Source organism: Dendrobates tinctorius, unplaced genomic scaffold (assembly GCF_039654945.1).
Source record: "Dendrobates tinctorius isolate UK_male_01 unplaced genomic scaffold, ASM3965494v1 ptg000120l, whole genome shotgun sequence".
Lineage (NCBI taxonomy): Eukaryota > Metazoa > Chordata > Amphibia > Anura > Dendrobatidae > Dendrobates > Dendrobates tinctorius.
In genome coordinates, this window is record NW_027361788.1 from 14,852,438 (window position 1) to 14,867,922 (window position 15,485).

Consider the following 15,485-nt stretch of genomic DNA (forward strand, 5'->3'; position numbering starts at 1 on the left):
ATGACAGAAAAGTCTGTTCCTCCTCATGTAACGTAAAAAAGCAAAATCTGGTGTCATTTTCCTTTTTGACGCGTGTCATAAAAATATATTTGTGCAAAACCCAATTGCTAGTTATAAATATGTGTTACGGATGTAACAAATATTACAGCCGTCTTTCTATTACATTTATAGTCTTGGCCTTATAAGAAAATGTGAAAATGGAAATGTACTTTCTGGCTTATAATACAGTATTTCCTTTGTAATTTGGATAGCTGCTATAAATTGATATAGATTGTAGAAAATAAAGGAAAGACAATCATCGATGTACCCATTGAAAAAAAAAATGTTATGTAATCCTATCAATCAATAAATAAAGAATTCAACCTAGAAAGATGATATCAATGAAGATCCAAGAGCCCAGGGCCAAAATGACGGGTCACTGGGCTCTATAGAGTGCAGAACCCTAAAATATAAATCTGAAATATCAATAAATTTCATGCAACCCTCAACAGATTTTAACATACTATAGTACAGAGTTTGTAGACCCTTTACACTTAGTAGAAGGCATGTACTGGAATGTCCATGTCAGGAGAAGACTATAGGTCAGAGCCATCCTTATATTAACTTGCTTGCACTACAATAACTAGTCTATTTATTGTACCTGTACTCTCCGAATGTTTCATCTTTCATCGGACGAGCTTCAGAATCCACTTGGGTGTCTTCTTTATCTTTCACTGTATAAAACAAAAAGTCAAAAAGTCTAAACATGGAAGGTGCCATAAAAAGTTGGAATATGGAACTGATAGAAGACCCATAACTGGTCAGAGAACCTATGATTGTCACCTTTGTTTCACCTTTAGCTTTAACCCTGGTGAGAAACTTTCCAAAATACAGGTTATCTAGTTTCTTCCTCGTGAAAACAGTTGTAGAACTTGGAAGCTTCATGGAAGTTCCCTCAAAATGTCTCCTCTTGCATACAACTTTTCTAAAATCTGGAACCTGCCACATTATACAATCTCTACTGCTGGTGCATCAAGAGAGACATTCAGATTTCTTTATCGGACACCACTGAGTTATGTCCAATTCTGATCCTTATCATCAGATTGGCATAGGACATGCTCTGAGTTTCATGGATCTCTTTATCGGATCCATCATTTTTACAAATTTGTGAATGGATCTGTGAGACTCAATGGGTCAGAGACGAGTGAGGTCCAATAAAAAAAAAATCAGAGCACTCGGACATTTTACACAGATGTGTGACTACACTGTAAAGGAGACGGGTGGTACTTTCTGCCCTCTGCGATGGGTGCCAGAGGAGGCCAACAAAGTATGGTGTCTTATTTAAATAAAGCACCCTAAGTAAGTGAAGTTCCCCCAGGTGAGGAGAAGCATAAATTTAATTATGCAGAATATTTCCACTCACAAAGTTGAAGCATTACACCAATTAAGACAAACCAAACCCCGTAGAACCTTGGTTATAGGAGACTTCTTCCTCAGGTGTGGCATGCCAGTGGGTGCCAACAAGTATTTCTATCTTAGAATATATATATATATATATATATATATATATATAAATATACACCAAGGTAAGGAAACTGCCCCAGATCAAGGAAAGCCCAGCTGCAAACCTACAGGCCATCTCCATTGATAAAATCAAAGCACGGAGCCACGGAGGGGAAGCTGCAGCGGGTTTGATTTCAGTGGAATAACTCTTCCTATTCTCCATATAGCTCCCCTTGGAGGAGGAGATAATTTGTTACACCAAAGTCTATAAATCTTTTTCTTAGCTCTGAAAGGCTATTAACTTACCTGAATATTTCCCACCTTTGCTACGTTTGATGAAGCACAGGATGAGCAGGATGAGAAGCAGCAGAACAATGGCGCTAATCAGCCCAATAAACCAGCCCTGACTCGCAAATCCCTTCTCATCAGGAAGAGCTGGAAAGAAAAGGGAAGAAGAGACCCAGGTAATAATTTACTCATCTATCCATTATCTATCTCTCTATCTACAGTTGTGTGCAAAAGTGTTTTCCCCCTACCTGATTTCCTATTCTTTTGCATGTTTGTCACACTTAAATGTTTCAGATCACCAAACAAATGTAAATATTAGACAAAGATAACATAATAATCACAAAATGCAGTTTGTAAATGAAGGTCTTTATTATTAAGGGGAAAAAGAAATTCAAACCTACAGGGCCCTGTGTGAAAAAGTGATTGTCCCCTAAACCTGATAACTGGTTGGCTACCCTTAGTAGCAACAACTGCAATCAAGCGTTTGCGATAACTGGCAATGAGTCTTTTACAATGCTCTGGAGGAATTTTGGCCACTCATATCGGCAGATTTGTTGGAATTCAGCCACATTGGAGGGGTTCCGAGCATGAACCGCCTTTTTAAGGTCATGCCACAGCATCTCAATCAGATTAAGGTCAGGACTTTGACTGGGCCACTCCAAAGTCTTAATTTTATTTTTCTTAAGCTATTCAGAGATGAACTTGCTGGTGTGTTTTGGATCATTGTCCTGCTGCATAATCAAAGTGCGCTTCTGCTTGAGGTCACAAACAGATGGCCGGACATTCTCCTCCAGGATTTTTTGGAAGAGAAGAATTTATGGTTCCATTTACCACAGCAAGTCTTCCAGGTCCTGAAGCAGCAAAATAGACCATCACACTAGCACCACCATATTTTACTGTTGGTTTGATGTTCCTTTTCTGACATTCTGTGTTACTTCTACGCCACATGTAATGGCACATACACCTTCCAAAAAGTTCAACTTTTGTCTCATTGGTCCACTGAGTATTTTCCCAAAAGTCTTAGGATCATCAAGATGTTTTCTGGCAAAACTGAGACGTGCCTTTAATGTTCTTATTGCTCATCAGTGGTTTTCATCTTGGAATTCTGCCACGCGACCGATCTTTGCCCAGTCTCTTTCTTATAGTCGAGTCGTGAGCACTGACTTTAATTGAGGCAAGTGAGACATCCAGATCAATGGATATTGTGGTGGGACATTTTGTGACCTATTGGATGAGTCGTTGCAGTGCCCTTAGGGTAATTTTGGTTGGCCAGCCACTCCTGGGAAGATTCACCAATGTTCCATGTTTTCGCCACTGTTCCATGTTTTGGTGGATAATTGGCTTTTACTGTGGTTTACTGGAGTCCAAAAGCTTTAGAAATGGCTTTATAACCCTTTCCAGACTGACAGACCTCAATTACTTTGTTTCTCATTTGTTTCAGAATCTCTTTTGATTGCAGCCTGATGTCTAGCTTTTGAGGATCTTTTGTAATGACACGCTGCTGCTATGCAGGTAGATGCAGTTCCAATAGATGGCAAAAGAGTGGAGGAAGGACTGCACACAGCAGTGGCAGACCTGCAGCGCAGCAGCGAGGTTACCACCAGGTGGCAGCGGAATAGTTAAACAAGCTTGGTCAATATTAGTCTGTAGCGCAGTATCAAAGGAATAAACAAGCACAGAGTAAGAAACAAGCCAAATGGGTCAATATTGGTCAGGAGCAGAAATGCCAAAAAAACAAGCGACAAACAGCAGGTCAGGATCCAAGCCAAGTCAAATACCAGGGAGTCAAAAAACGAGAAGGGGAAAACAGAGTCGGGACGGGAAGAGGGGAATAAACAGACACGGATACAGACAGCAAAAGCAGCAGGACAAATCAGGGTACGCAGAGTCAGCTACACATGCCGTAGGCAGAAACTATAACTGACACCGCCTGCATGATGCAGTGGAGAGAAATAGCCGACCTGATGCCAGAATGGGGCAGAGAAAATGTAACCTTTGACGTGATCAGACCAGGAAAGAGACAGGATACAAAACCCAGCTTGGATGATGACAGGTCTACTTCACTTTGCCAGGCAGGTCCTATTTAAGTGATTTCTTGATTGAGAACAGGTGTGGCAGAAATCAGACCTGTGTGTGGCTAGGAAATGTGAACTCAGCTTCCCAAAGATGTGATAAACTGCAGGTAATTTATGTTTTGGGGGGGCAATCACTTTTTCACACAGGGCCCTGTAGGTTTGGATTTCTTTTTCCCTTAATAATAAAGACCTTCATTCAAAAACTGCATTTCATTTTTATTTGTGTTATCTTCATCTAATATTTACATTTGTTTGGCGATCTGAAACATTTAAGTTTTTTACAAACATGCAAATGAATAGGAAATCAGGAAGGGGGCAAACACTTTTTCATGCAACTGTGTAAGATAGATGATAGATAGATACAGTGAAGGAAATAAGTATTTGATCCCTTGCTGATTTTGTAAGTTTGCCCACTGACAAAGACATGAAGAGTCTATAATTTTAAGAGTAGGTTAATTTTAACAGTGAGAGATAGAATATCAAAAATAAAATCCAGAAAATCACGTTGTATAAATTCTATAAATTTATCTGCATTTTGCAGTGAGAAATAAGTATTTGATCTTTCTGACAAACAAGACTTAATACTTGGTGGCAAAACCCTTGTTGGCAAGCACAGCAGTCAGATGTTTTTTGTAGTTGATGATGAGGTTTGCGCCCATGTCAGGAGCAATTTTGGTCCAGTCCTCTTTCCAGATCATCTCTAAATCATTAAGATTTTGAGGCTGTCGCTTAGCAACTCGAAGCTTCAACTCCCTCCTAAGTTTTCTATGGTATTAAGGTCTGGAGACTGGATAGGCCACTCCATGACCTTAATGTGCTTCTTTTTGAGCCACTCCTTTGTTGCCTTGGCTGTATGATTTGGGTCATTGTCTTGCTGGAAGAGCCAGCCAAGACCCATTTTTAATGTCCTGGTGGAGGGAAGGAAGTTGTCACTCAGGATTTTACGGTTCATGGCTCCATGCAATCTCCCATTGATGCGGTGAAGTAGTGTTGTGCCCTTAGCAGAGAAACACCTCCAAAACATAATGTTTCCACCACCATGCTTGACAGTGGGGACAGTGTTCTTTGGGTCATAGACAGCATTTCTCTTCCTCCAAACATGGCTGAGTGAATTCCAAAGACCTCAATTTTTATCTCATCTGACCACAGCACCTTCTCCCAATCACTCACAGAATCATCCAGATGTTCATTGGCAAACTTCAGATGGGCCTGCACATGTGCCTTCTCGAGCAGGGAAATCTTGCGGGCACTGCAGGATTTTAAACCTTTACGGCGTAATGTGTTACTAATAGAGTTGAGCGATACCGTCCGATACTTCAAAGTATCGTATTGGATGGTATCGGCCGATCTTTAAAAAAAGTATCGGTATCGCCGATTCCGATACCGGAAGTCCCATTCAAGTCTATGGGACTTCCGGTATCGGAATAAGAAAAACCCTTTCCTGCCCTTGTACAGCCTCTCTGGGGTCTGTACGGGCCTTTCGGGGGGCTGTGCCGGCCTGCCAGGGGGTCTGTGCAGGCTCCGGTGGTCTGTGCCGGCCTGCCGGTGGTCTGTGCAGGCTCCGGGGGGCTGTGCCGGCCTGCCGGGGGGCTGTGCCGGCCTGCCGGGGGGCTGTGCAGGCTCCGGGGGGCTGTGCCGGCCTGCCGGGGGGCTGTGCCGGCCTGCCGGGGGGCTGTGCAGGCTCCGGGGGTCTGTGCAGGCATCGTCCGATGGGACTACAAGTCCCATCGGGCGATGCCTGCTACCATGACAGTGATTGACACATTAGCCAATGATGGGACAGTAGTAGTCCCATCATCCGGCTAATGTGTTAAATGTAAAAAAAAAAAAAAAAAAAAAAAATTACATGCTACATACATACAACATGCATACTACATACATGCTACATTCATACTACATACTACATACATGCTACATTCATACTACATAAATACTACATGCAACATACATACTACATATATACTACATGCATGCTACATACATACTGCATGCTACATACATACCACATATATACTACATACATACTACATGCATGCTACATGCTACATACATACTACATGCTACATACATACCATATACATACTACATGCATGCTACATACATACTACATGCATGCTACATACATACTACATGCTACATACATACTACATATATACTACATGCATGCTACATACATACTACATGCTACATACATACTACATATATACTACATGCATGCTACATACTACATGCTACATACATACTACATATATACTACATGCATGCTACATACATACTACATGCTACATACATACCACATACATACTACATATATACTACATGCATGCTACATACATACTACATATATACTACATGCATGCTAGATACATACTACATGCTACATGCATGCTACATACATACTACATACATACTACATGCTACATACATACCACATATATACTACATACATACAATACATTCATACAATACATACATAGACATACAGTACATATAACATAGAGTAACATACTTACCAATACTTGTCACATTGTTCCCCGAAGCCATTGTCTTTTCCGGAATAAATATTAACATAACAAACCACAAAAATACTCACCCACGATCCGAAGCAGTCCACGAGTGTGTCCCACGACGATCTTGGGTAGAGAACTGCAGCATCAGCTGTTGCTGCCGTTCTCTACGGGCTGCAGGAATCCAATGACGGAAGGTAGGTATCCTTCCGCACTGTATTCCTCCGCCACTTAAAAAAAAAAAAAAGTCCCTAGTCTCACTTTATGCCATTGCTGTGTGGGAATTTCCCACACAGCAATGGCATAAAGTGAGACTAGGGACTTTTTTTTTTTTTAAGTGGCGGAGGAATACAGTGCGGAAGGATACCTACCTTCCGTCATTGGATTCCTGCAGCCCGTAGAGAACGGCAGCATCATCTGATGCTGCAGTTCTCTACCCAAGATCGTCGTGGGACACACTCGTGGACTGCTTCGGATCGTGGGTGAGTATTTTTGTGGTTTGTTATGTTAATATTTATTCCGGAAAAGACAATGGCTTCGGGGAACAATGTGACAAGTATTGGTAAGTATGTTACTCTATGTTATATGTACTGTATGTCTATGTATGTATTGTATGAATGTATTGTATGTATGTAGTATATATGTGGTATGTATGTAGCATGTAGTATGTATGTAGTATGTATGTAGCATGCATGTAGCATGTAGTATGTATGTAGCATGCATGTAGTATATATGTAGTATGTATGTAGCATGCATGTAGTATATATGTAGCATGTATGTAGTATGTATGTGGTATGTATGTAGCATGTAGTATGTATGTAGCATGCATGTAGTATATATGTAGTATGTATGTAGCATGTAGTATGTATGTAGTATGTATGTAGTATGTATGTGGTATGTATGTAGCATGTAGTATGTATGTAGCATGCATGTAGTATATATGTAGTATGTATGTAGCATGTAGTATGTATGTAGTATGTATGTAGCATGCAGTATGTATGTAGCATGTATGTAGTATGTATGTAGTATATATGTAGTATGTATGTAGCATGTAGTATGTATGTAGCATGCATGTAGTATATATTTAGTATGTATGTAGCATGCATGTAGTATGTATGTAGTATGTATGTAGCATGCAGTATGTATGTAGCATGTATGTAGTATGTATGTAGTATATATGTAGTATGTATGTAGCATGCATGTAGTATGTATGTAGCATGTAGTATGTATGTAGCATGCATGTAGTATGTATGTAGCATGTATGTAGTATGTATGTAGCATGTATGTAGTATGTATGTAGCATGTAGTATGTATGTAGCATGCATGTAGTATGTATGTAGTATGTATGTAGCATGCATGTAGTATGTATGTAGTATGTATGTAGTATGTATGTAGCATGCAGTATGTATGTAGCATGTATGTAGTATATATGTAGTATGTATGTAGCATGCATGTAGTATGTATGTAGCATGTAGTATGTATGTAGCATGCATGTAGTATGTATGTAGCATGTATGTAGTATGTATGTAGCATGTATGTAGTATGTATGTAGCATGTAGTATGTATGTAGCATGCATGTAGTATGTATGTAGTATTTTTTTTTTTTTTTTTTAACATTTAACACATTAGCCGGATGATGGGACTACTACTGTCCCATCATTGGCTAATGTGTCAATCACTGTCATGGTAGCAGGCATCGCCCGATGGGACTTGTAGTCCCATCGGACGATGCTTGCACAGACCCCCGGACATCAGCACAGCCCCCCGGCAGGCCGGCACAGCCCCCCGGCAGGCCGGTACAGACCCCCACAGGGTGCACAGACCACCGGCAGGCCGGCACAGCCCCCCGGCAGGCTGGTACAGACCCCGGGCAGTCCACACAGCCCCCCGGCAGGCCGGCCCAGCCCCCCGGCAGGCCGGCAGAGACCCCCGGAAGGCCCGAAATGACGGCGCATCATGATGCGCACACACCGCGCATCATGATGACGTCAGGCCGTCAATCAACTGAACTTCCGATTCCGATGCCGAATTCCGATATTGAAAAAATATCGGAAGTCGGTATCGGAATTCCGATACAGCAAGTATCGGCCGATACCCGATACTTGCGGTATCGGAATGCTCAACACTAGTTACTAATAGTTTTCTTGGTGACTGTGGTCCCAGCTGTTTTGAGATCATTAACAAGTTCCTCCCATGTAATTTTAGGCTGATCGCTCACCTTCCTCATGATCAAGGATACCCCAAGAGGTGAGATTTTGCATGGTGCCCCATTTGAGCCACATTTTGTTTTTCTTTCATTTTCTTACTATTGCGCCAACAGTTGTCTCCTTCTCACCCAGTGTCTTACATATGGTTTTGTAGCCCATTACAGCTTCCTGCAGGTCTATGATCTTGTGCCTGACATCCTGATGAAGCTCTTTGGTCTTGCCCATGTTATAGAGGTTAGAGTCTGACTGATTAATTGAGTCTGTGGGCAGGGGTCTTTTATAAAGGTGACTATGTAAGACAGCTGTCTTTAATGCAGGTAACTGAAGGGGATTGGAGGAAGATGCCCTTTAATGTCACCCCCCTTTAAGAAGTCCTAATGTAAATATGTTGAAATAATGTACAGATGTAATTATTCTATGGTACTGCTACACTTATAGTGTATTACCATTGTTTGTCTGACTGGTACTGTGAAATTTATATATATGTTACCATGCTTTGGAGACTGCATTTCTTGATATTATACGGTATATAATGTTATGTGATGTATATTAATATTTATGTACAGCTTAGAGTAAGTCAGTGCATCTTTTTGGGGACGTTACAGGAGGGCACTTTAGTAGATAGTTCTTATATATCGGGTAAGTGTAGTTCTGTTGTGGGCCACTAGATGGGGGCGTACTAGTCGGCATTATAGGTATAGCTGATAGGATGTTTGTAGAGGGTTAATCGTAGGGGGAGCTGCTATGGGATAAGTGAGTGTAGGATATAGGAACAGGTTAGAAGTGTGAGCACGCCCGAAGTGTCAACAAGGGCTCTAGGCCCAGGACGACATAGCAGCGACGTAACATTCTTAAAGAAGAAAAAGAGCACGGGCACAGTCAGATGGGTGCTGGATGAGACCAGAGCACCCCAGGAGTTACGGTTTACTACAGCAGTGGGTGGAGGAGAGAATTACGTGGTCCAAGAGTCGTGCAGGGCGCAGAGTATTCGCAATGTGACAGATCTTAACTAGGGCTGAAGCCCGTAAGTCCGGGGCGAAACCGATGAGCGGGATCCACTATGTCTTGAGGTCCTACAGAAGTGAAGCTGCGGTACCGCCTAGGGCGCTACTACCCCGTGGATGTGCGTGAGGACAAAGAATTAAGGAAAGGGAAAATGCAGAAGGAATGCTGTGTGGACTGTAATGTTACTGATGTGCCTGGGACCGTTGAAAATAAAAGTAAAGTTGTTTGTTTGGCATCAGAACCGGTTTCTGTGTCCGTTCTTTCCACTCTATGCACCAAAACTGAGTGTAAAGGAGCTGTGCAACACCACTGTGGAATCCCGGACGGTGAACCAGAACCCCAAACTGGCATGCTGGCAGAAGCTGACATTTTTTCTGTGGTGTCCTTGGCCACGACTGCTGTCCTGGCCAATCCTACATAACGAGTTGATTAGGAGCATCTAACTGGTCTGTAGGAGCCAGAACTCTTAATGGTTGGTAGGGGATCAAATAATTATTTCTAACTGCAAAATGCAAATAAATTTATATAATTTATACAATGTGATTTTCTGGATTTTAGTTTTGATATTCTATCTCTCAATGTTAAAATTAACTTACTCTTAACCCGTTTACCCCCAAGGGTGGTTTGCACGTTAATGATCAATTTTTACAATTCTGACCACTGTCCCTTTATGAGGTAATAACTCTGGAACGCTTCAACGGATCTTGGCGATTCTGAGAATGTTTTCTTGTGACATATTGTACTTCATGATAGGGGTAAAATTTATTCGCTATAACTTGCGTTTATATATGAAAAAATTGAAATATGGCAAAAATGTTGAAACTTTGCGATTTTCAAATTTTGAATTTTTATGCCCTTAAAACAGAGAAATATGTGACACAAAATAGTTACTAAATAACATTTCCCACATGTCTACTTTACATCAGCACAATTTTGGAACCAAAATTAATTTTTGTTAGGGAGTTATAAGTGTTAAAAGTTGACCAGTGACTTCTCATTTTTACAACAAAATTTACAAAACCATTTTTTTAGGGACCACCTCCCATTTAAAGTCACTTTGAGGGATCTATATGGCAGAAAATACCCAACAGTGACACCATTCTACAAACTGCACCCCTCAAGCTACTCAACACTACATTCAATAAGATTATTAACCCTTCAGGTGTTTCACAGGAGCAGAAGCAACGTGAAAGGAAAAAAATGAACATTTAACTTTTTAGTCACAAAAATGATCTTTTAGCAACAATTTTTTTTTAATTTCCCAAGGGTAACAGAACAGGAGAAACTGGACCCCAAAAGTTGTTCTCCAATTTGTCCTGAGTACGCTGATACCCCATATGTGGAGGGGAACCACTGTTTGGGCACATGGCAGGGCTCTCAGAAGGGAAGGAGTGCCATTTGACTTTTTCAACCTAAAATTGGCTGGAATTGAGATCGGACGCCTTGTTCCATTTGGAGAGCCCCTGATGTGCCTAAACAGTGGAAACCCCCACAAGTGACTCCATTTTGGAAACTAGACCCCCTAAGGAACTTATCTAGATGTGTGATGAGCAGTTTGAACCCCCAAGGGCTTCACAGAAGTTTATAACACTTGGGCGTGAAAATAACAAATCATATTTTTTCCACAAAAATGATCTTTTAGTCCCCAATTTTTTATTTTCCCAAGGGTAACAGGTGAAATTGGACCCCAAAAGATGTTCTCCAATTTGTCCCGAGTACGCTGATACCCCATATGTGGGGAAGAACCACTGTTTGGGCTTGGAAGGGAAAGAGCGCCGTTTGACTTTTTCAACCTAAAATTGGCTGGAATTGAGATTGGACGCCATGTCACATTTGATGAGCCCCTGATGTGCCTAAACAGTGGAAACCCCCCACAAGTGACCCCATTTTGGAAACTAGACCCCCTAAAGAGCTGATCTAGATATGTGGTGAGTACTTTGAACCCACAAGTGCTTCACTTAAGTTTATAATGCCAGGGCGTAAAAAAAATATGTTTTTTTTCCACAAAAATTATTTTTAGCCCCCAATTTTTTATTTTCCCAAGGATAACAGGAGAAATTGAACCCCAAAAGTTGTTGTCCAATTTGTTCTGAGTACGCTGGTACCCCATATGTGGGAAAGAAACTATTGTTTGGGCAGACGTCGTGGCTCGGAAGGGAAGTAGTGACGTTTTGGAATGCAGATATTGATGGAATGTTCTGGGGGAGTCATGTTCTGTTTGCAGAGCCCCTTATGTGCCTAAACAGTAGAAAACCCCACAAGTGACCCCATTTTGGAAACTAGACTCCCTAAGGAACTTATCTAGATGTGTGCTGAGAACTTTGAACCCCCAAGTGTTTCACTAAAGTTTATAATGCCCGGGCGTGAAAATAAAAAATCCTATTTTTTGCCCACAAAAATGATCTTTTAGTCCCCAATTTTTATGTTTCCCAAGGGTAAAAGGAGAAATTGGACCCCAAAAGTTGTTGTCCAATTTGCCAGCTACAGATCGCTTGGAAAACGCTAGTTTTTCGCGGGAAATATGCGGGAATTACGCATGCGGATTTCTCACGTATTTCCCACAGCAGGGAGTTGCGGAATTGCCGTGGAAATTTCCGCGGGAATTCTGGACGTGTGCACATAGCCTTAAACCCGGGTGAACCATCATAGATATACAATCAGAAAAAAGAAATTAGATTTACCCTTTCCAAAACACTTTGCAGAAAAAGGCCATACAGAGAAACATTTAAAATTTCGTATTATAGACCATGTTCCCCCCTTGAGGAGAGGGGGTGATCGTACCAAGCTCTTAAAAATAAGGTAATTATTATGGATACGCAAATTGAATATGTTGAAACCTTATGGCTTGAATGTAGATTTTAAATTACAAGTAGTTTCATAATGTGTTGTTTTTCTTGTTGGTATATGGATCCTCTGTTCTGATTTGTTCAACTGACGTCCTCTTTTTATCTTTTACAGATTGGAATTTTGTCCCATGGCTTGCCCCATTTATGACACTGAGAGATGATGGCATAATTTTTCTGGCTTATTAATGGAGGATTTTGCATTTGAAATTATTATCCTTTTTTTCAAAAAAAAATTTCACTTTAATGGTTGGATTTGTATCGCTTGGTTTATATATATATATACAGTATATATATATATATATATATATATATATATATGAAAAAAGGGAAGCACTACATCCAATAGGAGTTTTTTGAGGTTGAGATATGGGCTTCTGACGAAGTTCATTATCTCCTTCAATCCCTTATGGCGAGTTACCAACCCCAGCGAATGGGGGGTGTTCTTACCATTTTGGGTGTACCCGTTTATACCTGCATACATCCACCTTTCACAAAGGGTTAATGTTGTAATAGGATTTATGATACTATTTTTATGGGAATAATGATCTGTTATTCTATAGTATTGTTTGTATCCCACATGCTTGCATTATGATGCTCCTGTCTATTGTGAAGACGGCGTCCTCCTGCGCTCTGCCATTGCGCAGGCTCGATCTGTTTTTTCCTGGATTCTCTCGCCCTTAATGAAGATGACGTCCAGGAAATCTGGATCTTCACAGCGCATGCGCTATGAAGCGCTCGTCTCTCAATGTTGTTCTTCCTGTCATGGGCGTTCTGATGCTGCAGGACGCCAGCCAGCATACTTTATTCATGTGCCTTATGGGGTAAGCCATGGGGCTAATTAATCTTGTTAATTTTATGCACCTGGACATTGCTTATCAATTAACACTATATTGTGCACTGTATGCAATATCAGCATAGTGATGGAATTGTACAGCACTTTATTAAAATCATGTGAATTTGAATAGCACTCAGCACTTTATGCATATCCTCTATGTCAGAGGGATCATGTCTTTTTCACTATAATCATGTTAATAATTGTAATTTTTGCACAACCTATAAATACCTGGCACTTCTAACATACTCACTTCTTAAAAAAGGTTCGCCACGTGAACCGAAACGTCACACTTATGGGCTAAATTAACAGCTCTCATGTAACCCTGAAAGAACAGTGTGCTGTTCCTGCTTTTTGGATTTTTTTTTTATATCTATCTCTCTCTCTCCATCTATTATCTCATATCTATCTATCTATCTATCTATTTATCTATCATCTATCTATCTATTTCTCTCTCTCTATCTATCATCTATCTATTATCTATCTATTATATATTATCTATCTATTTATCTATCATCTATCTATCAATCTATTATCTCTCTATCATCTATCATCCATCTATCTATCTATCTATTATCTATCCCATATCTATCTATTTATTATCTATCTATTATCTATTATCTATCTATCTATTTATTTATCTATTATCTATCTATCTATTTATTATCTATCTATTATTTATCTGTCTATTATCTATCTATTATCTATATTATCTATCTATCTATCTATCTATCTATTATCTATCTATTTATTATCTATCTATTATTTATCTGTCTATTATCTATCTATCTATTTATTATCTATCTATTATTTATCTGTCTATTATCTATCTATTTATTTATTTATCTATTATTCATCTATATATTATCTATCTATCTATCATTTATCTGTCTATTATCTATTATCTATCTATCTATTTATCTATCTATCCCATCTCCATCTATCTTTCTATATACAGTATCTATCTATCTCATCTCTATCAATCTATTATCTATCTATCTATTTATTATCTATCTATTAGTTATCTGTCTATTATGTATTATCTATTTATTAATCTATTATCTAGATATCTATCTATTATCTATCAATCTATCTCTCTATCATCTATCATCCATCTATTATCTATCTATCTATTATCTATCTATCTATCTATCTATCTATCTATCTATATATCTATCAATTATCTATTATCTATCTATCAATCTATTATCTCTCTATCATCCATCTATCTATTATCTATCTATCTATCTATCTATTATTTATCTGTCTATTATCTATCTGTCTATTATCCATCTATATATTATCTATCTATCTATCTATCCCATCTCCATATATCTTTCTATATATCTATCTATCTATCTATCTATCTCATCTCTATCAATCTATTATCTATCTATCTATCTATTATCTATCTATTATTTATCTGTCTATTATCTATTATCTATCTATTTATCTATTATCTATGTATCTAGCATATATCTGTCATCTATCTATCTATCTATTATCTATCTATCTATCTATCTATCTATCTATCTACTGTAGTTATCTATCTATCTACAGTATCTATCTATTATATGTCTATCATCTATCTATCATCTATCATAGATCCGTCTATTATCTACCTATTATCTATCTATCCATCTATCTATCTATCTATCTATCTATCTATCATCTGTCTATCTATCATCTGTCTGTCTATTATCTATATATTATCTATCTATCTATCATCTGTCTGTCTATCTATCATCTGTCTGTCTGTCTGTCTATGTCTCTGTCTGTCAATTATATAATTATTTATCTATTATCTATCTATCTTTTATCTATCTATCTATTCCATATCTATCTATCTATCTATCTATCTATCTATCTATCTATCTATCTATCATCTGTCTGTCTATTATCTATATATTATCTATCATCTATCTATCTATCTATCTATCTATCTATCTATCTATCTATCATCTGTCTGTCTATCTATCTATCATCTGTCTGTCTATCTATCTATCATCTGTCTATCTATCTATCTATCTATCTATTATTTATCTGTCTATTATCTATCTATTTATCTATTATCCATCTATATATTATCTATCTATCTATCTATCCCATCTCCATCTATCTTTCTATATACTGTATCTATCTATCTCATCTCTGTCAATCTATTATCTATCTATCTATCTATCTATTTATTATCTATCTATTATTTATCTGTCTATTATCTATTATCTATCTATTTATCTATT

The 15,485-nt window shown here is 38.9% G+C and overlaps 1 protein-coding gene across 7 annotated transcripts in view; it reads right to left on the reverse strand.

Annotated features, from left to right (window-relative positions):
* The window catches only part of L1CAM (L1 cell adhesion molecule), a 284,550-nt gene that overhangs the window by 15,037 nt on the left and 254,028 nt on the right, over positions 1-15,485 (reverse strand). For all 7 annotated transcript variants that reach the window (XM_073590771.1, XM_073590769.1, XM_073590772.1 and 4 more), the window contains 2 exons: positions 1,789-1,917; positions 641-713 (listed from right to left, as the gene is read on the reverse strand). In XM_073590771.1, coding sequence (XP_073446872.1) covers positions 641-713; positions 1,789-1,917 — 202 coding nt within the window. The remainder of the gene's footprint in view (positions 1-640; positions 714-1,788; positions 1,918-15,485) is intronic.